This window comes from Varroa jacobsoni, unplaced genomic scaffold (assembly GCF_002532875.2).
Source record: "Varroa jacobsoni isolate VJ856 unplaced genomic scaffold, vjacob_1.0 scaffold_1461, whole genome shotgun sequence".
NCBI lineage: Eukaryota > Metazoa > Arthropoda > Arachnida > Mesostigmata > Varroidae > Varroa > Varroa jacobsoni.
In genome coordinates this window covers 51,520-78,577 of record NW_019214363.1, presented here as the reverse complement: position 1 = coordinate 78,577, position 27,058 = coordinate 51,520, and the positions used below count along the sequence as shown (strand labels likewise).

General features: G+C 42.2%; 1 protein-coding gene, 1 long non-coding RNA gene and 1 other non-coding gene across 4 annotated transcripts; 2 read left to right on the top strand and 1 right to left on the bottom strand.

Annotated features, from left to right (window-relative positions):
* Positions 1–196: 196 nt before the first annotated feature.
* Positions 197–25,600, bottom strand: LOC111270292 (uncharacterized). Of its 2 annotated transcripts, none has more exons than XM_022850438.2 (5): positions 20,114–25,402; positions 17,792–18,010; positions 14,144–14,361; positions 3,095–3,518; positions 197–2,012 (listed from the first exon to the last, which is right to left on the bottom strand). In XM_022850438.2, exons 1-5 carry the CDS (start codon positions 21,612–21,614, stop codon positions 1,879–1,881), a joined length of 2,496 nt encoding a protein of 831 aa, XP_022706173.1. In that variant the 5' UTR covers positions 21,615–25,402; the 3' UTR covers positions 197–1,878. The 2 variants fall into 2 exon arrangements, 1 of the variants encoding a protein (XP_022706173.1); XR_002686243.2 differs by lacking the exon at positions 197–2,012 and adding an exon at positions 11,827–12,040 and having other exon boundaries at positions 3,433–3,518; positions 20,114–25,600.
* Positions 16,466–16,538, top strand: TRNAK-UUU (transfer RNA lysine (anticodon UUU)). Its single transcript has one exon. It is a non-coding gene; the product is annotated as a tRNA-Lys (tRNA).
* LOC111270293 (uncharacterized) lies at positions 17,946–26,588 on the top strand. The gene is made up of 3 exons (XR_002686244.2): positions 17,946–18,033; positions 25,652–25,944; positions 26,203–26,588. It is a non-coding gene; the product is annotated as an uncharacterized LOC111270293 (long non-coding RNA).
* The last annotated feature ends 470 nt before the right edge of the window (positions 26,589–27,058 follow it).

The window sequence follows — 27,058 nt, the reverse complement described above, 5'->3', positions numbered from 1 at the left end:
ATATTTTCAACTTAATATTAACTGCAACAAAAGGGAATGCACTAAGATGACATTCGAAAGAAGTTCAATTAATAAAGCTCTATAAAATATTCTTACGTTTATTCATTTTTCTTAGAGGAACAAGCCTTTGAAATAGATCATAGTTTCTACTAGCGTACCGGTAAATCGGCAAATAAATAAAAACACATTAAGCAAATACGGTCTAGCATATTATTCGTTTTATTTAAGTCATTTTTCGTTTTCATTAATCTATATATATATATATATATATATATATATATATATATATATATATATAATACGCATCGGTCGTTTTTCTCGTAAACATTAAGTACTCAATACTTATTCACTATGTGATCGGCCCTGCGATCGTCCTTCACACATTTTCCACAGCGCATACCCATTAAACGTTCGTGGAATTTTACCCATCTTTCCACCTAATAATATAATGAGCTACCTACCATTGTGGTAGCAGAGTTTTAGTTTCGTAGCAGTTACGTATCTAGATAAGTAGAAAAAAAGCTTCAGTGAAGAAGGTCATATAGAAAAACAGTATGTACAAAGTCCTGTACATTGCGCGTTCGCCCGATAGGCGCCTATATTGTCATTTCTTTCATCCTGTTGTTTTTGCTGAGGGTTACCTTTGTAACAAGAATTTTACCTGACCTTACAGCTAATTTTCACTCACCTTTTTCCTCTGTTTCCATGAGTTTTCCATGCGCGCTCAGTCTCTCACTTTTATAATAATCATCATAACAAAGCCAAACATTTTCAGAATTTCATTGCATTCACACACACACATACACACATACACACACAATTAACTATGGCAGCGGTATACACGGCGGGCTAGTTGTTTTCAATGTTAAAAACGCGTCCTTTATATTGCAGTAATTCTACAATTGCCACACCCGACTTTTTGTGTTTTTAATGTTTTTCCTCTTCTTTTTTGTGTTTTTTTCTTTTGCCGTTGTCTCGATATATCAGCAGCGGATGGCAGTGATCGGAATGGACTAAAAAAGTTTTTGTTTTTTACCTTTTTGCTCGCTTACCTATCACTCACATTGGCACACTTTACGGTAGTACACCAAACATTATTATCGAGTCTGTGTATAGAAAACACCGCTGTAGTGGAGGGATCATGGGAAAGAAGTACAAAGATGATTCCATGACGTGGCACCCCCATGATGGTTTAGTGGTCTTTACCTACTAATTTTAAGTACCCGTGGGGTGGTGTTGTGGGTTTGAAACTGGCCCGAAGCCATGTGCTTTAACAACAGTATTAGACGTGAGCTCGAAGCACTTTGAGGTAGACGCCATAAATGACCTCGCCTCCGTATCGCTCCATAAGTTACATTTCCTACATAATCTAACTCATTGACAATTCGACAAAACCACATGCAGGCGACACTCATGCACAGGGACCATATAAGAACAGACAATTGAAAATATATGTAAATCTCATTGATGAAATTCTGACACTCAGAAGCGTGCTTGATATTAATCTTCAGGGATGGTCACGATAAATTATGACGTTTGACTATTTAGGTTCTCAAGTTTTGCATTCTCCTATATTCGTTGTCAGACACAATTTCATGGAACTTGTTAACTAGTTCTCCTATTTCTCAGTTTGACTACTTAACTTTTCAACTTTTTCAATCTCCTCTATTCGCTGTTAAACTTAATTTAATAAAACTTATTAACTAGTTTTGCTACCTCGAGACAGACCCTGCTCGAGTCCTAGGTTATTTTTCTCTTATAGCGTTTCTAATGCACCGATCGAAAGGGTGGGCCCATACAGTATTATCATTTCACATCACTCTGCACCAAACGTTCATAGGTTAATAGGCATTTTCAAGTTTTTGCATAATTTCGAATCTAAGGCAAAATAACGTTACTGCACCACCTGTGGTCACTCGGTAGCAAAACCCAATCGATAACGTGAACGACGCCATTCGATGCCGGGATGTCGGCGCGATATAACGGTGAATTATTCACTTCATAGAGTCGTCCTGAAAACATTAAAGGGGCAATAAATCAGCACATGTTTACCTCTAACAGTGCTATCTAATGCAGGATCACACAACAAGTTATCTTAAATATATCTGATCAAACACGACCTTGTGTGTCTGCCTAGATATGCCGCAGACTTATATGGAAATTGGTAGATCGTACTGGGCGATGCGAAATGAGCGAAAGCGTACGCTTTCAAATACGCTTATATCATCGCATTGCTTATCTCCTATCATCGCAATAGTTATGTGCGGACCTACGCAATAGGTCCCAATGTGTGCATATGGCATTCTACACAGAAAAGATTCTGCTGGTATCAGCTGCTGTCAGCCTGCGATAAAACAGTGAGTCTCCCCTTAGAATGTCCGCCATCAACTGTTGTACATCGCGTAAACGGAGGTCGCTTTGAAAAACGGACGCGGCGATGTCTATGCTTTACTTGTTCCCGACCAAAAAATTGTACCACAGCGACACGAACAAGTGGGAATACAATAAATATCTACCAGAAAACTATTTTTTTTTTCATTTTTTAGCTCGAAATATAACGACGTCGTAGCACTCACCTATCTCACCTATCACAAACCTATCTCTAAGCTCGCTTTGAAAATTTATGTATGCTTTCCTATTTTGCATTCTCTTCTCTCAAAACTTGTTTTTTTTCTATACTTAGCTGTCCTGGAAACTATTCAAACGGTTTTTGACTATTTATCATTGAACGATATTGGTACGCAACGACTATGCTATTGGTGTCCGTACAACTGGATTGTATGACAGAAGCTTGAGAATTCATCTAGGACGTGCTCGTTCGAGTAAGGTTAGTCATTTGACAGCTCTTGAGCGAGCTTCATCCATATATCTGCATCTATATTAGTTATTTTAAGGTGTCGTTGTTCTGACAGATTTATCAGTCACTGTTCACCGGTGAAGACAGAGAACAAATTATGTCTAAATACTCTGATAATGTTTTGCTCGATTCTTTCGCTTAGCACGCCTCGTGTTCCGCTGCGTTTATGCCTTACTATGAACGACTTTAGCAGATAATAAAAAAAAAAAAAAGATTAATTAATCGAAAAACACTTACGCCTGCACCCATCGGTGTTAACGCTAACGCGCAGTGGAGTCTTGTTATGCAGCGAAGTCAGATATTGGCCATCACGAAGATTGTGAGAAAAATGGATGCCCTCAGCAGCGTGATAGCGGAGGAACTCCCGGAGAGCGGTTGTGTTTGTTCGAATAACATCGAGTTCGTCCTTCGGCACCTTGGACAGTGCGTCGTTACTCGGTAAGAATAACGTATAACCACCAGGACTGCCCTGCAGTTCCTGATTAAATCCTGTTCCAGCAGCCAGAGTGACGAATCCGTCGTATTTGCCGCAGTCCTGCACCAATGGAATGATGTCCTTGTCAGCTATCGGATGCAAAAATCCGCCAACGATGTGCAGCAGGCCTCCATTCGGTACTGTTATGTCGGCATAGATAACGCGTTGGCCATTGACTGTAACTGTCTAAAAAAACATAAAAATTAAAGATAACTTCAAGCACAATAAATGTTTATTTAGACGTTTTAGAAAATAAACTCAACAAGTGCCCTTATAATAGCTTTTCTGAAAGGCATACATCAGCACTTATTACAGCATCCGTAAAAGGCTTATCTCTTGAGACCAGTTGACGAACGCCTGTTAATAAATGGGCGACAGATGTAATACTACAGGGTTATTTTTACAATATACTCGATTATATTATTAGGCTTTCTTAATTATAGCAAAAAGCGTATAGCGAGGGCCAACTTAAAACAAGCAAAAGATAAAAATAATACATATAGAAAACTGGAAGCTATAATAACAAGACAGCGTAAACGTGCTATAAAGTCTGATATAATACGAATCGAATCCGTTTCATATCAAGTATACCCGTGAGCCATAATTAACGGGTCTCGATCAAAACTCTATCAACTTGCTTGATTTCATTTTATGAAATAACAATTATTATTTAACTAATAATAAATGCTCCGCTGAGGATCATACTTTCACCAAAATGACTACTGCTAATCGCCCGCCTTATAAATCGCATTATATTTGTCCTATAGGCACGATTCTCGCAGCTCTCTGATATAGGTTGTGAATAAATGAAAGACCAAAATGCTCCTTCCTAGCCGGTCGGAAGCAACGTGTTCCGCGCGTTCGAATCATAGAGTGTCCTATCTAGCGAGTATTGTTTAGCAATCGTATTATAATACTTGTTTTTTTTCTAGTGGAATTTCTACGACGGGTTTCTTTACGCGCCAACGTAAACACGCGTATTGCTGAATCAGCTAAGCCGGTATCGGTGTAAAGAGCAATCGCAATCGTGCTAAATTGATCTTAATGGCGCAGTAACAAGCACCTTTTATTGGGTCGATGGTTACGAAGTAACTAATTATCATACAGGACTAGGCGCAATGGGCGGTTCTGAATGTCAGACGGCCGGTTCCCACGTACGAACTGCTGCCAGCTCGCCACGGCCAGCATCACAACTGGATCATAATTTCGGTCGCAGCACATCTATAATATGCTATACAGCATTACGTGTTCAATAACAGATTGAAAATCTCCATTTCCCACTGGTAGAGCACTAGCTGCCGCCATTCTTATTATAGTTGCATCAATTACCAAGAGAGGTCGCTTTAAACGTTTTGCTAAATACACCGCCAGCAGAAGCAAGCACTTGCGGAGCATCGAAATAACAATAACGACAACAGCGCCGTTGGCGACATATTTCAAATTTACATCGGCTGAGATCCCTTTGGTCACTAAAGACATCGTCGAATATGCCGCCCATGCTACAATAGCATAATATTACCGTTCATATCGTACACTGTGTAAAAGTACGCTGAATACCCAGCATATCTATAGTGTGTGTACGGCTGACAGCAAAGGCGACAACCTTATAGAACCTGTAAAAAGGCAGGGTAGCCATTAACCGGCGTCTGAAGGCGAAAATGTCTTTGGCCAGGGTCGCCGGCGTAGACGTCCGTTAGACGTTGGTGTTGTCGCGCCAGCAGCAGTGGCATCAGCCAAAGCTCATCTGAACTCTGACGTAACGAGGGCACAAAACCGGCGACATTGTAATGCTGTCTTTTCGCCTTGCCGTAGATACTGCTCGATTATTAACTGAACAGTCTAAAACATTGCGAAGCAGTGGTGGCCGCAGGGACTGACCCTACGCAACGGCTGGAACTTGGCAGTTCTATTTAGACGGCTTAATATCGTCTCAACAATTGGACTTTAAAAATCCCCCTGCATAGTTTAGTTAACCCCACTGCATTGGGACACGTGCGATAACCAGTGGGCAACGGGTCGTACGTGCTATCAAGATGGCAGATGTCGTTCGTCTGATAATTCATGCGATTGAGCATTTATTCAAGTTCAGGCATCACAGAGAGGCCGAACAACATTGTGGCGAGAGTGAAAGCGGTTCGTTACCTCACTTGCACATCGACGTGTACCATGGCATCTGTCACATCAGTTTACCGTCCTGGCCTGTTAAATATAAATAAAGATAAACACGCAGAGACATGGACTCGCTGACGCAGCTCTGCTGCCGTCCGTGTCGCTGGATTGATTAGGGAAATCAAAGAGAGCAAAGATGAGGTTAGCAGTCAATGTTACTGGGCCTTCACAGTCGAAATATATTTCTAGTGCAATCCTGAACACGGCATGGACCGGCAGATAGGCCGAATAAACAGAAATACGCGCCGCCAAAGCAGCTGCAGGGCAAAATAAGACAATTTTTTCAGTCGTATTGTCATGCACCTTGTATCGCGTCGAATAACGGTGGATAGTAAAATAATAAAGAGATTAACAATGAGAATATCAGCTCCAACAGCTCGTCTCAGGCGTTTGTTATCGAGGCGAGCACGTAAACGCTTTTACTGATATTACGAACTAACGGATTTCTTCAATGCTACCAGGCCTTCAATTATATGCCCTTCTGGACACGTGCATCAATGAATGCATATGGACTTATTTATTAAATAATTTCGCGGAGAGACACGTTTTTCTTTTCTCTTTAATACGTGTATGTGTTTATTGTAGACTTTGTCTGTCTGTATAAGGATCCCATAAGCATTCCTCCATAAGTCTATCTAATTGTGTTCTTCTCTTGTTTAATACGAATTAATCTATCGTAATGAAAGCGTTCGCGGACCCATGAGCATGCTGATATGGGTACCTCAACGACCTCTAAATGGCGAAGACTGAAAGGAGCATACTCTTCAGTGTTGAGTAGAAATGAAAGGGCGCGTCGTTCTCACGTCCTTGTCTATTATAATCGCCGCGGAGAAATCTTGATAATTATAATAATTATAACATATTCATAACGGGAGCATTTTTCGCAGAACGGGTCACACATGAAGTGTCAAAGCTTAGTATGCTTGCGCCAGCGGCGGTCATTGCCGCCTTGCCGTTACTGAGAAAGTGTTATGATCAAACTTAGCAATAATAATAATATCATATAAATTAATTTTTTTTGCGTAAAACTCAATAAAGTTAATCCAGAGTAAATATGTAGATAGAAGGAAATGAAGAAGATTGTGGCTGTTAACTTTAAGCTACCACGCGTGTGATTATGTTGTATGTGGTTTGTAATGTTTATCTTACACTGTTGGAAGTAACTTTCAGATAGGGAACACTTTTTTTCGTCATCAAAGTGAGGCATGGAGACATTTCGACGATCACTCACTCCAACACCAAACAAGAGTTAGTTTTTACCATGGATTAAATGCTGTGTCCCGTTTCCTGTTTGGGTGCCACTTTCAAGACGATATCTATAGTACAATCCACACACGAGCTCCAAGTGGTCACTTCCTTAGATCCCTATTCTAACCACCGCTAGCCAAAAAACACGGATTACGCATAAACCCATTAAGGTGATCAGAAATCATCAGGAAAGAGTTTAAGGAAGCAACGATATTAATGACAATTGTCAACCAAGCTGCTTCTGCTTCTTGTAGAAGCCATTACATGAATAGTCGAAGTAACAGAAGTACTATGTGCTCTGCGAGTAAGCTGACTTGGGACAGGGCAACGCAACTTCTTAACTGAACGATGAATGGCTATGATGTCAGATATCGCCGGCCGCTTCGGAATAGTCGACATTGTTGGTTTATGACAGCGTTTCGAATAGTTTAGTGGTTCCTGAGGGAATCCGATTCTTTTAGGATTGGAAAACCTAACGCAGTGCTGTTTTTAGTCAGGATTTTTTGATCTGCTAGATGTCATAATTTTGGATGGAGAACGCGTTGCTAAAGCGGGTTCTGCGAAACAGCGGTCGCGGTCATCGTTGCTGTCAAAGGCTATTGAAACCGATTGTGACAGGAAGGCGTATGTGTCTGGCTGCAGCGCAATGTGTGTTTCCTGTTGGAAAGATGTGGAGCCAGAGTCCTGTAAAATAAATACATATTTTCCAACGTGACGTAATAACTGAGTCGGATGGCCTAAAGGTAATAACTCTAAAATTTTACGATCCTAGATGTCTGAAGTCCACCATGTCCGTAAGATTCATATTCATATCGGAAAGAAGGCGATTGTTCTGTTTATTGCCACCAGATAAAACTCTGTAGGTGCAACATGGAGGGAAAGGATTTTGTACTCTAGTGTCTCACCTAGGTAGGAAAACACCTACAAAGCCTTCATTTCAAAGGCCCATTTATGCTGCTCCACTATATAGTATTCGAAGCTACTTATAGCTGAGGATTAGAAATATGATTGCATTTCCTTCGTCTACATAGTATTAGTTCATTTAACTCGATAATAGTAGTACGTTGGTGGCTCGAAAAGTCGACACTCTTCAGAGTGGCCGTGCGACGAACTGTCACTTGTACGAAGCTTCATTTTTTCGCCAGTCAGCCAAACCGTCAGTTGACGTGGGAAGAACACAAGATGAATTAGGGAGCCGGCGCATCGGATGAAACACGTTTCCCGACGCGTTCCAGCAAATGGATAGCCGCACGGGCTATATTAAGGACGCTAAAGACAGCTGCGGGAGCAGCTGTCGCCGTAACACTGTGTTAAACAAATACAGCGCAAGGTACTATTTATCGTAATGTAGAAGCAAATATAATGTATAACTTGAGAGTCGACACAAGAGCGGCTGGTTAGAAGGTTACAGCCGCGACGAACGTTCCTCTCATTTATAACGTTTTACTGTATGGAGTGTTCAAAAAGCCAGTGTTGAATTTCCGTGAACAGGGCGGCGTAAAGTGCTTAGCAGATTGTCACTTCTGCCAGCCTACCAACATGAGCTGAGGGACATGTAGAGACAACGTTTGCTATGCCTGTCAGCGCTCGTTGTAAAAGTATAGAAGTCTGCTAGATTTCTTTACTTAACAAAGTACTAGCAACGTGTGGTCGTATTGTATGCATGTAAACTAGCCTGAAAAACTCGCTGAGCGGTAGGCTTCTCCCTGACGAGGGTGTCCAATTAATTGAGCGAGTAAACAAGTTACTAATTGGCTATGTGATCACGTACGGGTATGTTACATTTAAGCCACAACGAATCTCTTAATATTATCTTGTTCAGATTTATCGTTATGCCCAATTGGCCTAATGTTTATACTTGATAGATAAGAAGATCCTCATTTGATTGGCCTATCCTTATTCTTTCATGTACTTTGGAACTGTTATATATTTGACTGTAGTAATCTAGGACCTGCCCGCCTGAATACTGCAGCTTTTTAAAAGGTTTACTTTGCTCTAATGTATATAGATTGATCGTCATCGAACGCCATTGTTAGCCTGAAGGCTTTATACACATAATACATGTTAATACTTCCGACTAAAGAATGGAAGTACGATAAATAATCCCAAATCCATTCCAGTTGCATTTCAGCGATGGCGGCAGCTCACGTACGCCTAAAGAAAGACTCGAAGAACAATGAAGTTCCTAAACCCTGTCAGAGAGTGACATTGGTTAAGCTAGATCTATTCCCTAATCTGATTCTCTATGGCTTTGAGATTACATACTTCTTTACGCTGACACCGAATCAGACATTTTCGTCACTTCGACGTGCCCGGTTTTGAGTGTCGGCACACTTGATACAACAGCATTGTATAATATCAAGTATCCACAATGTTTCTTTGACCTTCCGCTGCCATGGACCGATAGGTTAGTCGATCACTGGCAAGGTCCGACCACTTTATGACAGCTTCGATAAGTATTTGCCTGCCGATGCTGTCAGTGGCCTCCTGGGGCGTCCCGGCCTTCTCTGATCGATCCAGAAGTAGCAGCAGCAGCAGCGAAATCTCAGATGTTCTCGGATCTCTGCCACGATCGTCCCCCCTTGAATAGCTCCTTTTCTCGTTAAATTACCGGCCTAATGCTCATTCTTGGCGATCGAAAACGCCAGAGGTATGAAGGGCCGAATCTACGCGGTAGATCTTCCTTGCCTTCTTCTTTTCGTCCTACTTCCCTTAGGATAAAGATCTGAGTAAGCAAGGCACACTGAAGTTCGTATGTGAGATGGCCCGGAGGATAGCGAGCTGGGAAGCGCTCGAAAGAGATGCTGCCTGAGTCCATCCGCGGTCACTGACGGCATCAACGATGTTGGCGGCGTTTGCTAATGTTACTCTTCGACTCAGGGGCATCAACAAAAGCTGGCGAGAAATGCCGTTTTTGGATCTGTAAAAACCGGAGGGTGGTGAGCTGAAGGTAACGATAAACCAGAGCTTATACTTGTGTGGCTGAAAGCTTTCGTGACTGGTTACGTAAGGTATCCATCATCGTAAGTAATCCACAGGCGTTTTGGCACCATTTGCGCCTGAAACAGAGCACGTACGTATGGCCCCACTAACGACATAGGCAAGTCAGTTGCCATCGTCACTGCCCCACAGGCATTCGATGTTTTTGATGCCTATGTCTGCCAATATTTATTCCCGATATGAGCTTTGTTTGTCACGGGACATAGGTAGGTTGTACTAGTGGACGCGATCGCGGTTGACCACCACGCAGCTTCTGTCGGCGTTCAATATCTGATCGTATTGTTATTGATTGTTCTTACACCTAGCTCATCTTCATGCATAAACTAGCGTCTATAGTGTAGTAGATGAGAGTGCGATAGCTTTGAAGCTTGCTCTGCGTAGTGGCTTAATGCTTAGTCTTAGCTACCTGCTTAAAACATAGCTATTGCCGTTAGTCCAAGTGTATGCGTGCGGAAATTTTCATACTTTACAAGAATCCTCTATCGAAATCACGATGTATCGATAAGTAAACGACAATTATGTCGCACTTCCGTAGTGAAACTATAACCTGGCGAACATTCGTTCCTCGGACCATTTTCAGGTGCTCAAATGTGGAATTTCGACGATGCATGGAAAAATCCAGGAAAAATCTTGGCGTCACGCTTTCTGGATTGAAGAGGTCTGAATGCGCACACCAAAGCCCGTACGTGAACGTTTCCAAATGGGTATCTTGTGAGACAAACTAAAATCTCGCTTTTTTTTTGTAAACAATGTTTATTTGCTTGACGTTTGAATTGTGATTATCGAGTAAATAGATAATATGCGAGCGCATAACCGCTCGGCACGTTTTGCATTTAGTTTGTTACTGATGAAGCAAAGACCTACTTCATCAATATATAAATCGAACATAGACCGACGTCGTTTTCCCTGTGTTTCATATCGTTAATAACAAACTTTGTCGTTGAATTGATTAGTCTCACGATGATTAAGGGTTTATATTGTAAATGCGGATTGCATTCACCCCATATTTAATTTTATAGTTTAAAGATGACAAATCACCAGTGTATGTGATGAGTGTCGACATACCGATGAGACACATAGATGCGACGGAATGAGACGTACATCAGACGATTGAACGAAACGAAGGCCACTGAGTCGTTCAGCTTATGGAACAGACGACTTCGCTTGACCTTTAAAAAAAAGGCCCGACGCATGCTTGGTATAAATGTGTGCACCCGTCAAGCATAATCGAGCTCTAGAATTAGCCAACGAGTTGGCTTGACCACTACTTCTTTCCTTCAACTGAATACGTACTTGAAAAGGCACCTATATAATAAAGCTATTTACGATATACAGGGCAGATAAGAACTGCCACATCTCAAAGCCCTTGCCCTATGTGTCGTAATGGGTGGCTACTTCTGCTTAATGGACGTGTCTATGGCAGACGATTATTATATGCGCGATCGCCAGCTGAATAAGTGCAATCGCCAAACAGACACCGTGAGTGCGGGAGGGCATTTCAACCGTTGTCGCTGTAAGGTTACGAGACGACTTTTGTAAAATGGTAGCAATAACAATTACTGTTGTTATTCCAACGTCTACACACTCAACTAACCAAGGCGTGGCGTTCGTACAAAGCAAATCCTATTCAACAACAGAAGGCAGAAAAACGGTATCACAATTCTATAGCGGGAAGCGGCAGGAGCATCCCGTTTGCTCGGACTGCCCTAAAAGCCATGTGTTGTATGCTGGACAGCGCACCATTTCAGTAGGCGTTGCCGAAAAAACGAGCCAAGCCACTGACTATTTCCAGATCACCTAGCGCTTCTTTCCTTAACATTATTATACACTTCCGTCTCTGGTCATCTTTTTGTCGCATATAGCTAGAATATTACCAAGTAATTATAACTAAGGGTATACGTCACAATGAGCCACGCAACGTTGGTCGAATTTTCATTTCCTTTTGCAACGCTCGACAGGTTGATATACGCGTGTCGAGCAATGTAGAATGGTTAGAAAGTGAAATCGTACGAAGGAATACGTTCTACGCTTTCATTTTCTTTAGGATCAAGCGTATTTTCCAAGAAACCACACTCACCAATTTGATAGTAACGATGACATTAACGCAAGCTCCTGCCGGAAGTAACTGAATTTTCTCAAGGATCGCGTATAAGTATTTTCATTTTTAACATCTTAACAAAGACCTTGCTGTTAAAATGACTGAACACTAGTGACTGTTCAGCGTCTTGAGGGCTCCCGTCATGCCAGTGGTAAATCCGCAGTGAAGTTCGTCTAATGACTAAATGATAAACCTTTAAAAGGAGAAGAAAAATAGACAAATAAATAGATGTTTCTAACAAAACGAGTACTGGATACATTCGATGAAGACGTGTGTGTGTGTGTGTGTGTGTTTGCCAGAGATAGCAACGTGAACAATAACGGATCCGGATAGCTTACTCGCATAGAACAAGGAGCAGCTCTGAAAATGATGATGATGATGATGTTGTTTCGGTCAATATTAGCAAGCACAAAAACGATATCACGATGCTCTAGCTAACATTGTGCTTAGACGGATATGGCATCGAATAGGTTCACACAGTCAGTGGAGCTGTTGTCAAATCTGATGGAGCATATTTATTATAAGCACCGCTTTTTCTCAGCTCGATTCAGTTCTTAGCTATGACTCGACAACGTCAACGGTAACGACCAACCGTGGCAGTGCTACCGAAAAGTCTACAGAAGGAACGCGAAGAATACCGAAAAACCCAACGTGAGATGATGACAGCGGCGTATGCGAAAGTCGTTTTTTAAAGCCAGCTACCCCACGCAGTAGCCCAAAGGAATTACCTCGTGAACCCTACCGTCAGCAGATGATCAGAGGTGTTGACGGCAGTAGCAGGAGTAGCAGCAGCAGCAGCAGCAACAACAACGACAATCTCGCGCCTTTACAGCGTGTTGGTTTGCCAATTTTTCCCAGTCCACCTACTCCTCCGATTGAACTGTTCCAAGAGCGAAAATAAATCTGAACATATCACCATCGCCAGCCACAACAGCAGCGGCAGCTGCAGTAATAACCAAAAGAAAGAAACACACATACTTGTCTGTGTGTCATTTTCACTCTGGCCATCCGTCCAGACGCATTTTCGAATCAATCAACTCGTCAGCGTTTGGATCGTAGCTATTAGTGGTAACGGAGTCCTCAGTCTCGTTGTCGTCATGCGCTGCAATAGCCATTTACTGATTAAGATATTTGTACACTTAAATCCAGTCCTATAACCACACTTGGCGCTTTCCTTCTCTCGAGATTAGCTTCTATTCGTTCTCTCGTACAATGCGTCAACAATATTTGGTAAAAACACCGGTTCCAAGTTCAGAGCTCAATGCAACCATTATAGTCATCGCCAAGGCTGAATACGCCACCGTCTAGTACGGATCGGTCAGCTGAGCGGTAAGCCTTGATGACAACAGGTACATCGAATGGGTATAACTGTGTATTACCCCGTCTCTCTCTCTCTCTCTCTCTCTCTCTATATATATATATATATCTACAGCGGCAAATATATAATCTGTCAATAAATACTGCAAACGAAACCTGCTTATTATCCACGCACAATCTATGCACATAGATAAATATGTACATAAAAAGTATTAGACAAGGTAAACAACAAAAGCTGAATGAAATGAAACCATTAAAAACTGATCGTGATCTGGCGAATTTAAATGAAAGAGGATGAATATGAGCCAAAAGTATAGATGAATATTACATGCAGTTAGCTTGGTAGCAAAAATTCAACTAGACATGGAGCAGAGATGAAATGTAGAACTTGAATGTGTCGGAAAAGAGTAGATTTGTGACGAAGATGAATAGAGATCTTTCGAAATTCGTATGTAGGGGAGTCTTAATGATGTAAAAACACCACAAGTTGTAAGTTAGATAAGTGCAGCACGTGTCGATTGCAAATTTGGGCTAGAATCTATACAGACGTAAAACGTTTTTGAATCAGCGTTGGTCAAGGTCCCAACCTTGATTACAGAAAAATAATTTCCCACAGATAATACGGTTTTTGGAATCATCTGATACACGTCAAATCTAGGCAAAGAAAAAAGAAGTACCCTGCTTTGGATCTGTAAGTTTCAAGGTTTTACCTTATTTCCTGCATTATTCCCAAGAGTTGTGTAGTATGTGTCGCTGACGAAGCTCTAAGCAACGACGCCTGAGTAATTTAAAAGTTTGCGGCCCAATCTCCAACAGCAGTTGAAAAACAGGTCAAGCTTAAGAATGGCCTCTATATGTTTCGATTATTGGCTACCTCCAAGGGTGAAGACCGAAGGCCAGATAGGGCGAAATATTATCTAAATAAAAAGAACTAAAATCAATCTAATATGGTTGGCGATAAACTTTGAAGGTAGCTTACTCCATCATCATGTCCACGTGCATTGAGTACGGCATTCTGGCCGGTTCGGCTGACATACGATCCTCCTTTGCGAAGTTGATCCAGAGAAATTTGTCCGGCTACCAGGTGGTTCGTCAGAGTTCGCATCAGCGAATCGCGATCCTGACGCCAATACGCTAGCAGTTCAGGATTGGTGAACAGTCGAGCCTCGTTTGCCGGCAGGAAAATCGTGTATTGGCCTGTTTTCAACGTATAGAGCAGAAAGGACGCATACCTTAGCATTGATCACTCTTAATCTTAAATACTTTAGGCAAGCGGCAGTTTCGTTTATCATTTAAGTTAACTTAAAAAAAAAAGGTGCACTCTAATAAATCTAGATAACTGCTATTGTTATTATTAATATCTTTATTATTTTCTAGATATGTAACAACATTTGCGGAGTTCTAGTGCTTTCTTTTTGCGGCCTGATAAAGCCTTTTTGTCCACGTTTCTCTTTACGCGTCACTCCTTCTAACGTGCGAGAGCAAGAAGGCAACACTTGATATAGTAAAACGCGCCAGAAAGGAGCGGCCCACTTTGATGACGTAGCAGCCATCAAAGCGATCGCGTACTACCTCTTCCGTCGGCAACGGTGACTCTGTAGGATGTGATGAAACCGATAATTTGGACCGATTGAGGCCAAAGTAACAACAGAGTCAAACAACAACAACCGAAACGACACTTCTTTGGGGCGCTTCTGCTGTTACCAAAGTAACAAGACTGACATAGGCCTGGTTGAAGACTACGAGAGGGACACGAAACCAGCTCGCTCAACGCAGCTATTAGTTGAAGCGCCGTTAAGCTGCTGGGCAGCAGTGGCAGAATCGGCCCTGTCTTTAGCCATCACCGTAAGATGCTTGCTCTGAAGTTATTAGGGATCGAAGCAAACACAATGTTTCGTCGTTTTGTCGTTCGATTCTAATCACGAATTTGAGTGGCATTACCCGGACTGAGCGTGGAGGGAACACTGTGACGCCGACCGGAGGAGACCAATAAAGCTATTCAATGTGTAGGAAAAGTATCTGACTAGTTCTTCTCTGAGGTAAGTAACACTGCTTTCCTTATAACGACAGTCATTGACCGATAGTCAAAACAACATATAACACCATCGCCGATGTCCAACGATTGTTCCAGCGTGAACAAACTAAATTTCACCTGATGTTCGCTGTAGAGCCAAAGTTACTTTTGTCGTTTGAGCCATATCGAAGATGGCGTTGTTATTCAATCACAGAGCATGCGGACGAGGCATTATGGCCTATCTTCCCATAGCAGAAAGCTGACAATATGAATATGCTGCAGCAAGCTTCTACGGTACGGCTCGCCAAATCAGGGTCTTGCGAGACGAATGATAGAGTCGAAGACAGATAGTCCAAATGAGAGAGAAAAAAAAAAACTGCCATTGCAATATTTGCGTAGCAACTGTTCACGACTCCACTTTAAGGTCAGGTTCACTTTAATGGTATACGTGTTAAATGCTAGAAAGAGCTCACTCGATTAGTAATCTGGTCAGCTAAGGCTAAAATGATAGAGGCTACTAAATATACATAGATAACAGCCAATCCAAAAAAGTGTTAATATATTTTTTATGCGAATTAAGAATTATTTTTATATAAACAAATCATATTTTGCTTTGAATGCTCCCTCAGAGCAATCAGATCATGTACACCAGGCACGAACGCCGGCCTCTTAACGACTTGTTTTCATATGGCATCTACCGAACCTCTTCGCCTTTACGCCTCACAGTTCTCTGACGGTGATATAATACATCACTATATGGTTCATGTTGCTTTCGTCTTGTTTCGCTCACAATATGAAGCCGCTTCGCGGGCAGAGCACGCCAACGGATTTAGATAACTCTTAAGTGTACCAAAACGTCGCTAAATGGACGATCGTCAGGTAGCGTCTCTCCTATTGAATGACCGGTTAACGTTTGGCTGACTGCCTCCAGCTGTGGCGGCATCACCGCCACTACAAAGCCCTAAGTGGTTCGTTACTCAGCCGACCGCATGTAGAGAGCGTCGCGCCAACTCAAAACCGGGCAGTTAGTTATTTAGAGGGGCTGCCTATGGAGTGCTTAGTGATATGTACTACACGCTACAAATGGAGTGGCTCGTCTCTATGCGAACCAAACATGTTACATTCGGTTAAACGTACACACCGTCTAGCTACTGCAATAAATCTCGTACGCAGGCAAACACTATGCACGCAAAAACAGCTGGACACACAACGGTCAGTTCCGTCTATGTACTTCACTAATATGCCCTGTGACCTTTCTTGTGAATTCGATAGGGGGGCTACCGCATCGCCCAGATAGCTCAGTCGGTAGAGCGTTAGGCTTTTAACCTAACGGTCCAGGGTTCGAGCCCCTGTCTGGGCGGAATGAATTTTTATTCTTCTTAGCTGATTTCTTAACGCTTATTTGTACAGTGCACTGCGCGAAATAATTATGAGCATTTAGGCTGTTCTAACAGAAATTCGCGATTAAGTTAAATTTGAAAGCGTTTTTCTTTTGTTTTTATCATTTCGTCGTGTAATAATCTTGTGTAGAACTTATGTGAAATTGTCATTGTATACCTGAAAAGTGAACAATTCTGATCAGCGCCGTCTCATTAATTCCCGTTCTCCAATGGGGAATATCGCTCTGTGACAGTTCTACGCCTTTATGGACGTTTGATGCATGTATTCCTTAATAATGTTACTATTTGATGAACATTGCAAATTGTCTGCTTCTTATTTATGACATTGTCTCTGACGATACTTGAAACAATATTATATAGAACCGACCTGAGCTAACTCCCACAATGGCAAACCCTCATTAGAAGGTCGTATACGCCCGCCTACATAGCGATACAATGAGAAATTTACAAATGCATTAGCAGGGCCGGGCGTAGTACACTGGCAGCTTGTTCACGCTGCGGGTGTGCTATCGGACTACGGGATCGGCTCGTTGAGGCCCATAATAATATAATAGGGTAAAGTAAATAGAGAATTGGCGCTTACGACGGATTTTCTTATTATTTCGCGTACTTTCTACGTTTGTAACGTAACGATCAGTGTTAGAAAATAGCTATTGAAAGTCTTCAAACACTAATGTCCAGTGATGGCAGGCGTCAGGCAGAGAATTTTCTTAGATTAGGTGAAGGTGTTCGGTCGATGACCGATGACTGCGAGGTTGCCATATACGTAGCGCTCCACATGTGTATCAACACATCGGTGCAAATAAGCATTAGCGCTGCCTGATACATGAAATGGGTTTTTCTTTTTTATATCTGGCCGCGCCTAAATTGTGTTCCTCTCTGTTAATATATAATATTAACTACATCATGCCGACGAGCTTCGGGCAGCAAGAATTGAAGTCAAGTGCCCGATCCTTAATCCGCTACAATGTGAACTTCTAGCTTCTCACTCGATAGACGAGTGCATATTCATAATTGCAAACTGGGAAACTCGCTCATCTTTTCAGCAGAAGGTGGTATCAAACAATTTAGTTCCTTTGAAGAAGCTCTTTTTAAAATGAGAGAGTCGTTCGGCATCGTAATCTTCTAGCATTGTTGCCAACAAAGCATAATAGAGTATCTTAGTTAGGTAATTAACAACTTATATATATTCATTAACCAGCGAGTCACTTACCGTCTTGATTTGCTGCAGACAAAATATCAGTGTCGGAAACACCGAATTCGTTGAAAATAAGATCGGCCCGAAGCTCACTAGCGATTTCGCGAAGAGATGAGGTACTTCGCACGGTTGGTCTCGAAGTCGCTGCACAGGTGGCAGCCGAACGTGGCTCGATGACTCCAACACCGGCCTCTTCAGCTGCTGTGGCCTGATGACCTCCGGGTGACACGGTGCCTGAAGGAAATGCGATGTCAAAGGTTAAACTCAGATTTGCACAGCATAAATGTACACTCGTGTGAACGCGATCATCTTTGATTTTATTCAAAGCCGTCTTACCGTACTACATGAGCATGTGACAAATTTATAGTGATGCTCAACTGATGATAAAATAGCAACGTTAACGGCAGCTTTGTGGTTCTATCATTCTACAAACTTCCACCAGACATAATCCTTCTGGCTAGCAAACGTAACCATCTAAATTCATCATAAAAAAGACAAACTTTGTAAATACATTATGTTTGCCGCTAAACATTAAGATTTGGACAAGGGTTACCCCAGCAATGTTCGTTTTGAATATAAAAGTTCCAGGAAGAATCAGTAGTTCCAAAGTGTGATCGTCTGCAAGAATCATAACGATCGTGTATCACTTAGGTTTCATGGGTTTCTTCCACGGCTATTAGAAAATGACTAGACGGACCGCTTGGCGTAGTCCCTGCAACGCTTTTATTAACCAATACAAACAGTTCGTACGTATCATAGTGCTCAACTCTTTTTAGAAGTCTATATATCTAATCAATTATTACGTTTCGACTCATCGTTAACGAGCCACTCGGCTCACGTACAACCGTTGCACCTATTTCAGAGCTCATTATGGCTCAACGATGGTCCTAGAAACGTTTTTTTCGACGCCGTGACAGTTCTAGATTGCTACAGAATTGTTGTTTTATTTGATTATATTGTAATATAAATATTATCTCTAGTGTAAGACATAGGGCAACGTATTAGGATGAAAAGTTCAAGGCGAGCAGGTATTCTGTGGTATCAGTGGCGGATCGGAATAAGGTATCATTGGTTAGCACGTATTTTGTGAAACCATTATCGTCTCAGCTTAGAGTAGACATAAGTAATTGAAATTTTTCTGCATTGTCCTATTTTAATTAATAAAATGCACAAAGTTTTCATTTTGACCAGCAGTCTCGAAACCCGAGTCTTCTAGAGAACATCACGGATTAACAAGATCGACCATTACGGAGCTAGCCGTCGACACTTAATTAACTCTAGACACACACTGTTCTATATAACAGATTGGCGCGGAACGCAAATTCTCAACTCAGAACTCTTTCAGTCGTTTGCATCTATATAACGTAATAGAGAACTGAGGCTCATCTTGTGCTTTTTCAGCGACTGTGCGTTGCCAAATTCGTTTTTCTCGGAGCTATCATTTTTTTTTATTACTGTTTTTGTTGTTTGTATTTTGTATCAGTCGCAGGGTATTATACTCGTAATGATAGATACGGACATTCATTTCGCCCCTTAGTTCTAACTAACTGGCTCATTCAGCGCTATGGCACCAGTATGCCCTTTCTTTTTGCTCAATTGTTTTCTTGGCTAGGTTTTTTTTAACAACAGTCGCGTCGGCACTAACCATCAACGATTAACGAAGCACAATTGTAGAGTTTGAATATGCAGAACCATCGATTAACACTGCTGGTGCCCAGAAATTGTTTTCTATTAACTGATTAAAATTAACTGGTTAAATGATGGGTCAACGAGCTTGTTACCATGATCTGCCAAAGGGCTGCTCTGATCCGAGTTTCAGAGGATCGGAAGCTAGAATCAACAGAATACGGCTGATATAGCTGCTTTGTAAAGAAAGGGGCAAGAACAATAGCAACGTCGTTATTTGAGAGAGGCGCGCCTTTGCGTGTCTTTACATAGCTATATTTGATTATAATTAAACATGGCAGCGAAGCAGAGCAAAACTTGGTAATCGAAAGACCTCCTAGGAAGATGGTCTTGGTCAACCAAAAGTGGACCATGCACGTACATGAAAGGATTATTGTTAGGAAAAAGCTATTGTTCTTTGATGCTAGTGATCAAGGCGATAATTAATGGCAATCGATGAGGATAACTCTAGAATGATGGATGGACATCGCCCGTCTCCTTGAAAGTTTTGAATGTTTCTGCGTTAGCGGCCGATTTAGCCTTTGGTGATCAGGGTATCATAGAATAATGGCATATTTATCGAGGCGCACTCGCACCTCTTTTCGTACTATCTAACAAATGTGCTATAATTAGTAACATTTTGCGCTACTCAGTAGGATAATAGATATTTACCTGGATAATATTCTGTAGAGGGCGCTATGGTAACTGGTCTCGTTACAGGGTAGTCGTCTTCTTCGAATGGCTCAGGTCGTCCATAGCCCCCATTGCCTGCAGGTGGCCTCTGTACTGGCGCAGTGTTCACAGGCTTATAATGCGGAGGTACTTGCTGGGGCGGCTGTGGTTGAATTGGGGATTGAGCATGGTTATACGGTGGAGACTGTGGGCGCGCCGAAACGATGCCTACCGGACGTGGAGTGGCGTCGTGTGCTTTGAACTGTGGCTGCGACGATGGGCGCAATTGGGGCTGAGGAGCCGGTACAGGAGAATGGAACTGAGGAGCTGAAGGAGGTTGACCGTATGACGAAGGTCGGCGGGCAGGGGTGCCGTAACCACGTTCAGATTGTGGCGGAGGCGGAGGTGGAGCTGCGAGGCCAAATTGTGGTTGAGGCTGCTGATTGTATTCTGGCGTTGGTGGGCGATGTGAATTTCCGTAACTGGGTTGAGATGGCGCTGGTGCTGGCGGTTGTTGAGGCCGTGGGGCGGCTCCGTAGCCCGGTTCCGGAAGGTCATCATCATCAAGGTCGGAAGCGCCATATCCGCTGCTACCTGGAGCTTTTACAGGCGGCTGGTTAACAGCTGGCTGGGGAGGTGCGTGATACTGCTGCAGCGGGGGTGAGTGATATTGCTGAGGAACAGGTGGATGATGATACTGATGGCCGTTTTCTGCGCGAGGTCCATGGTAGCTTTGAGGGTTTGGTCGCGGAATTTCTTGTTGAGGTATGTATATCTGGGGTCCTTGTTGAAGCGACTGATGATGTTGAACGGGATTTGGTGCGGCTCCGGGTGGCGGCTGATAGGCTGGTTGAGGACGGTTATAACTTTGCGGATTGGGAATCGGTCGGAATCCACTGTAGATACGAACGCCTCCGGGCTGTACGTCAGCACCTTGATCCGGCAAATAGTTTGGATTGTGCCGATTTGAACTTGGCGGAACGAATTGCTGGGGAGAGGGTCCAGGTAGTGGCCTGCGTGAATGACCTTGAAGACCAAAGCTGCCGTGATTACCTTGCTGGGGACCGAAATTGCTTGGGTTATGATGATTGAACGAGGGTCCACCCTGAGGTCTTCGGAAGTTACTTGCACCTTGGGATCTATGTAATTGTTGTGGACGATTGTCCATATTGAGGATATCCGTAGGAAGCCATACATAAAACGCGTTTGAGGCGCTGTTGCCCTGCTCTGCTAACACTCGCCCAGAACGATCCGTCTTAACATCTGTACTAATTTTCTTAGGATCAATTCCCTTTGGTGGCGTCTTAGTGAGCACCTCTTTTTCGGTAACTTTGATCGCTACATCTTTTCCTGTCTTCGGATCCGTCACAATAGGCTTCCAGCTTCCACCCTGTGTTTTAAGAGCATCCTTTGCCTCCACAACCAAACTGCTTAAACACACCGAGCACAGCACAAAAAGCACTGGGGATATACACCAAAAAAAGAGGCCGCGTACGGCCATGGTGGTAGCACGAACGCAGCCGGCGATACAGGAACAGTATGATCAATGGAGTGGAAGGTCGCGACACACAGCTAATAATAGGCCTGCCACTATTTCTATTAAAGTTTATTTTACCACTCACGAGGGCACTTCTAAAATGAAGACACAACCAGTATTACCATCGCCACGACAAAAAATGCTGCAACGATGATGAGGGCACAAAAACCCGAGAACGACGAGAAGTACAGGAACTCGTCTGGGTGACAACGCCGACTGTCTCGCCTTATGGGCTCACGTGAGCCTTTATCGACAAAGGAGAAGGAGAAAGAAGGACCCATTAAGAACGGTCAACGATAGCAGAGGCACGATGGCTGGCCGCAGTTGGCCCTTCGTTCGAGTGCCGAGGGGCGAGTGCCTCACGTTGGCGAGGGCCGGGACGCCACCACTCAGCGCTGCTCCCGCTTACCATCAACAACAATTAGAGGGAAGATTGTATAACGAAACTAAGGGCCTAAAAAGCAAAAAAGCCGTACGTCAGCCAGCTAGTGGTCATGCGCTAGTTGGCGCCACGACAGAAGAGAAGAGAAGGAAGAACGAAAGGTTTGAGAGGAAATGTAGTGGGAAAGGAGAACGTATATACAGAGGGAAAGAGGAGAACGAAAAAAAAATATTTTCGATCCAAAAGCCCCTTCTTTCTCTCTCACGACAAAGCCGTGAACGTCGACAATGTCGACAGTGAACCTTCGCCGTCAAAATGAACCTTTTTCGTTAACAGCGTAACAACGCAGGTCTGCTGTAATAGACATTACGGCGACTGTATAACAACAGTTAGAGCCACGCCGCTGTGCACCTTTCTCTCTCCGCCGTTATCCATCGGACGATCTGAGCACCGTGACATGGTGCGCTACAGCAAAATATGGTGCGCGAGATCATAAGCTGACTATCGCTGTCAGTGCCGGCAGTGGGGCTGGGAAACGCTGGAGCGAGCATATACGAAGTGTAGAAAGCAATGCGGATAACGGGGCTCTGGGGGCTACGAGAAGATGGCGGTAGCGGTGGCAGAGGTGACGGCGTTGGCGACGATGACAATCGGGAGGATTCTGAATAAACGTTGTTTAACACCCCACGGGAGGAAGATTTTGCAGTGGCGGAGCAATTCGCAAGTTGGGATATTGCTGCTACTCGAACTGCAACACGGCAGGCGACAGTCGCGATGAGGCGAAACACGATGAGGAACAGTCGCAAATTAGCTAGGAAGTGAACGGAAGCAATGCCGATAATACAAAATTTAGTCGAAAGCCCGAAGAATGGACTGAAGAGCGGATAGAAATAGCTACAGCATCAAGCAGGTGGCCATGTGTGAACAGGGGCAAAAAAATCCGAATGGATCAGATTATGCGAACACGATGACGAGGGCAATAATAAAGTTGTTTTGCCGGTAAACTTGTTCATCATCACGGACTAGGGAAAAAACAGAGAATTTGAAAATGTACTAGACATTTAAAAGTAGATATTTAGTTGAGGTAGATAATTAAGGGTTATTAGTTTATGTTGGCGAGATATGTAGTCTGTTGTTAAATGAACATAGTGATTTCTGCACGTACGAACCCATCATAGGAAGAAATATTTTCTTTGCCTTTTTAGCAGTTCACTTAATTTTTAATTGATAGTAACCTAAACTGTGATAACGCCGCAGTTGTTAATCGCCTGTGGGACCAGTAACGTTTTATCTATCATGCTGGATATATTGTTGCCAACGTTCTACATCCCTTGAAATTAGACTGAAAAACGGGACGGAGAGGCGTCAGTCAGTTACGGTGTTGACAGCATATTTTCGACTATATGCTTCATAAAGCGAAATAAAGTCATATGGAGATAGCTGCACGCACTTCTTGCAAGTAAAAATTAACAAAGACAGTCTATCTTGTTTCCAGTTGAACCAGCGATAGTGCACAGCTATACAACTATACTGTATTTGCAATATGGAGTCAACGACGGTATGTTAAAAAAAAAAAAAAAAAAAACGGAAAATTTACCGATTTTCAAGTGTATACGTGTATAAGCAATTGGGAACTGGTGAATTTTCAAAGTTACTGCCCATGAGTAGCAAGATAGCCGGCAAAAATGGGTTAAATCCAATTTGGTACGCCTCAGCATTTCATATAACCAGTAAGCGAACCTTATTATACTGCAGACTCTTCTTCACTTATGAATTTCTTGTGTAAACTATCTATGAATTATCCGTGTTCCTAGTGGAAATGACGCGACACATACTTCAGAATGTTAAGATGCAATCGGAGCAAGATTGAACAACAAAGTAGAAACCCTGTCGTATATTGACCCAAGCAGATCAGCATTGTCCACTGGACCACCAATACACACTGGACTACCAGAAAAGTGTTTTCTTTTTAAGCCACAATTAAAACCAATATTTTTATACTATAAAAAAAATTAAATGTGCACAATTTCGACCAATAGCTTTTCTTCATTGCTTAGCTACATCGTAGCCCCTAGTTTCTGGGCAAAAAAAATTTTGACAAGTGATTTTTGCATCTCTCCATTAAAATTAAATGCAAAGACCGAAATATATGATTGTCTGATGATGCCGATTCGGGCTATCAAGAATAGTCAGACTCTACGTTTAAGTGCTCTCCAGGTATTTCGTTTGGCATTGTCATGGCGGGGGACGACACTTTTTTTTGTTCACTAATTGAAAAAAACAAGATCGTTTTTTATTATTTTTATTAGATAGGTTTCGCGAATGAAAAAAAAAAACTCTACACCGAAAAACTTACGTCTCGCAGAACTTATTTTCATGTTTAGAAATTCTTCGAGAAGATAGTTCGGAGGGCCTACAAGCAAAGGCGCCCTATGCCCACTCATTCGGAGCGATTATGAATAATTTCAGTTACATACATTAAAAAACTATAGTCACTCGATCCCGATTCTCTTTAATGGCACCTGCAAAAGTTAAGGTAAGAAAAACATTACGGAACGATAATGCATTATACTAAACTGCCGCTTCTTAAGGCGAATGTGTTTGTTCCCAACAGTGTTATTATTATTATTACATCACCCTTCAAGGTAAACATCTGAACGAACCGCAATACAAAAAGCTGAAAAAAAAAAAAACCGCTTTATAGGCGGTGATGACCAAGTTAAAAGTAACTGCACACGAACCCCTTTGGTGCTAACTTGGATTGTTAGCAGATGCTGTTTATGGTTGGGTATTCGATTTAACCGAGAACAGTAAATTCGGGATTGTTTTACTCTAAACGGAATGCGTTTGTAAATCCGCCGTCTCAGTTTTAGCAAACGCTTAATGGCGTTCGAGCAAAAATGATCTACTGATCCGATGCATTCCGGATTTTTGCGCACGATCAGTTTATGATAATTGCCAATGTATAAGTAATCGTTTGAGTTAAGCTAGTATCTCGGGTTATGATCAGAGGCACGTGATTTGTTAAATCCCTACGTATGGAATATAAGAGCTTGTTTTTAGTGAAAAAAAAAAAAAAAAAAGACATACATTTACAAAGAATTACACAGTTTCAACTGAAAACGTTGATTGGATTTACATGAAATCCTGTGAGTGTCGCTCATTCTGCTGATGTAAGCAGTACTAAGGGAGAACAACAGAAGGGAAATAACGAAATTTATAACTTGTAGTTTACGACAAAAAATCAGTTGTTGTCGACGGAAAATATGTCTAATAAATTTCAGATGTCTCCTAAATAAATGTCACCTCATGATTTTGAAGAAATATTAAAACCGACCTGGTAGACTATACTCTTTCCTGACTGGAGCCGCATCTGACTTACTTACCCCACCGTCACCAGTGACTACGCAATATCTTTCAATGTACTTTGAATTTAAATAGATCTACCATGTGCATTATGACTGGGCCTTATCGAAGAGAGCAAAAAAAGAGTGCAACTAACTTCATATGTTCATAGATTTTTGCGGCGAAAAGCTGGTCCTGAAGGGATATCGAAAAACGTCTAAATGCTTGAAACCAGCTAGGATTATACTGACCTACAATAGTACATTCTTTTCAGATAAAGATGAGACTGGGTTGAGTGACCTCCTTGGTGGCTGACAACACAAAGATTACAAGAAGAAGGCGATCATTTAACAGTGAATTAACTTTAACAACTATGTTTAAAGCAAGGTATCTCAAAAAAAATACCACAGTCCTTCGATGCGATGTCAGCGACCTGCTGGATTCAATGTCTAGGTCATCCCATCATTATCGGAAACTCAACGTTTACTAGAACGACACGATCAAAAAAAAACTGTATTCACTATAGACGTGCAAATAATTCAGCTATTTATATGGAGATCGCCCCAGGTAGATATTTACTTAAAGATGTTTATTTATTCTTTCGTTTTTGGGGCATAATGAGTATCTTAATATATTGTCTATTGACGAAGTAGCATTTATGACTAGCTAGGATACTTCGACTTAAATCTGTACCATCAATATCAGTATCTGTTGCGGAATATGCACTCTCTAATCATTGTGCTATCCAATGTAACTGTTTTCTTTCTGACGAAGCATATGTAAAAGTATTACATTAATGAATTTGCGTCCCGGTTATTCCAACAGGGTCCTTGCACGGAAATTACGTCACTGATCGCTCCGCACCAGTACCGTATAAGGACATAATTACTAACCAACGCCTTCTCACAGAATAAATACATATACTGTAACCGAATTCAAACACTGCACTGCAAACCCTTCTTCTGCAGAGTCATTTCGGAGCATCTCTTCTAGGTGCTAGACGATAATAAATGAAGAGTTTCTGGCTATTGGACATTCGTATATCGAAATGTGCCGATGATCTTTGCTGAGCTAATTTCTAACATTGACGATTAACACCAGATAGGTTCGAGATGGGTTTGACTCTGAAGGGTTTAATCTTCTCGAATTAACACTTCGTAAGTGAGCTATATTTGACGAGTGCCCCTGCCGGCACTATGGAAACCGACATTAATGACAAGAGCGCATTTTTAAATAGTATTTTAATTTTGCTAGATAAGACGAATAGCAGCAAAGCTATGGTATCAAATCATTGATGCTGTTAATAATAAGCTATCAGCACTATCATCCATACTACCATTACTGCTGTTATTGTCACATTGAGATCATTTCTATGATTGCACGCATCTAGCCAAAATTACCGTAAGCGTGATTGGCGCGTCATCATTCTCTCTTATAATGTTTACTAATAGCTATTGCCGTAAGCTCTTATCTACGTGCATTACTATATTAAGACTTGCGCTGTATGGCGCTATGTTGCTCGGCATCATTTTCCACTTGTTCTCTCGTACCGTGCCAGAACAAACAGTGGGTGATCGTACTTTCGAACTATTGGCATTTTAATGAACGATGCGGATTGTACTAACGGTAGTAGTGATGGCCAATAGATACATGCGTGCATCTTGGCTAAACGAAATCTCTG

Coding starts and splice junctions, on each gene's coding strand:
- LOC111270292 (XM_022850438.2), bottom strand. CDS start 21,614: ATGGCCGTACGCGGCCTCTTTTTTTGGTGTATATCCCCAGTGCTTTTT. Junction 14,362..17,791: donor GTCTGCAGCAAATCAAGACG/GTAAGTGACTCG, acceptor CGTTGAAAACAG/GCCAATACACGATTTTCCTG. Junction 3,519..14,143: donor CACGTGGACATGATGATGGA/GTAAGCTACCTT, acceptor ATGTTTTTTTAG/ACAGTTACAGTCAATGGCCA.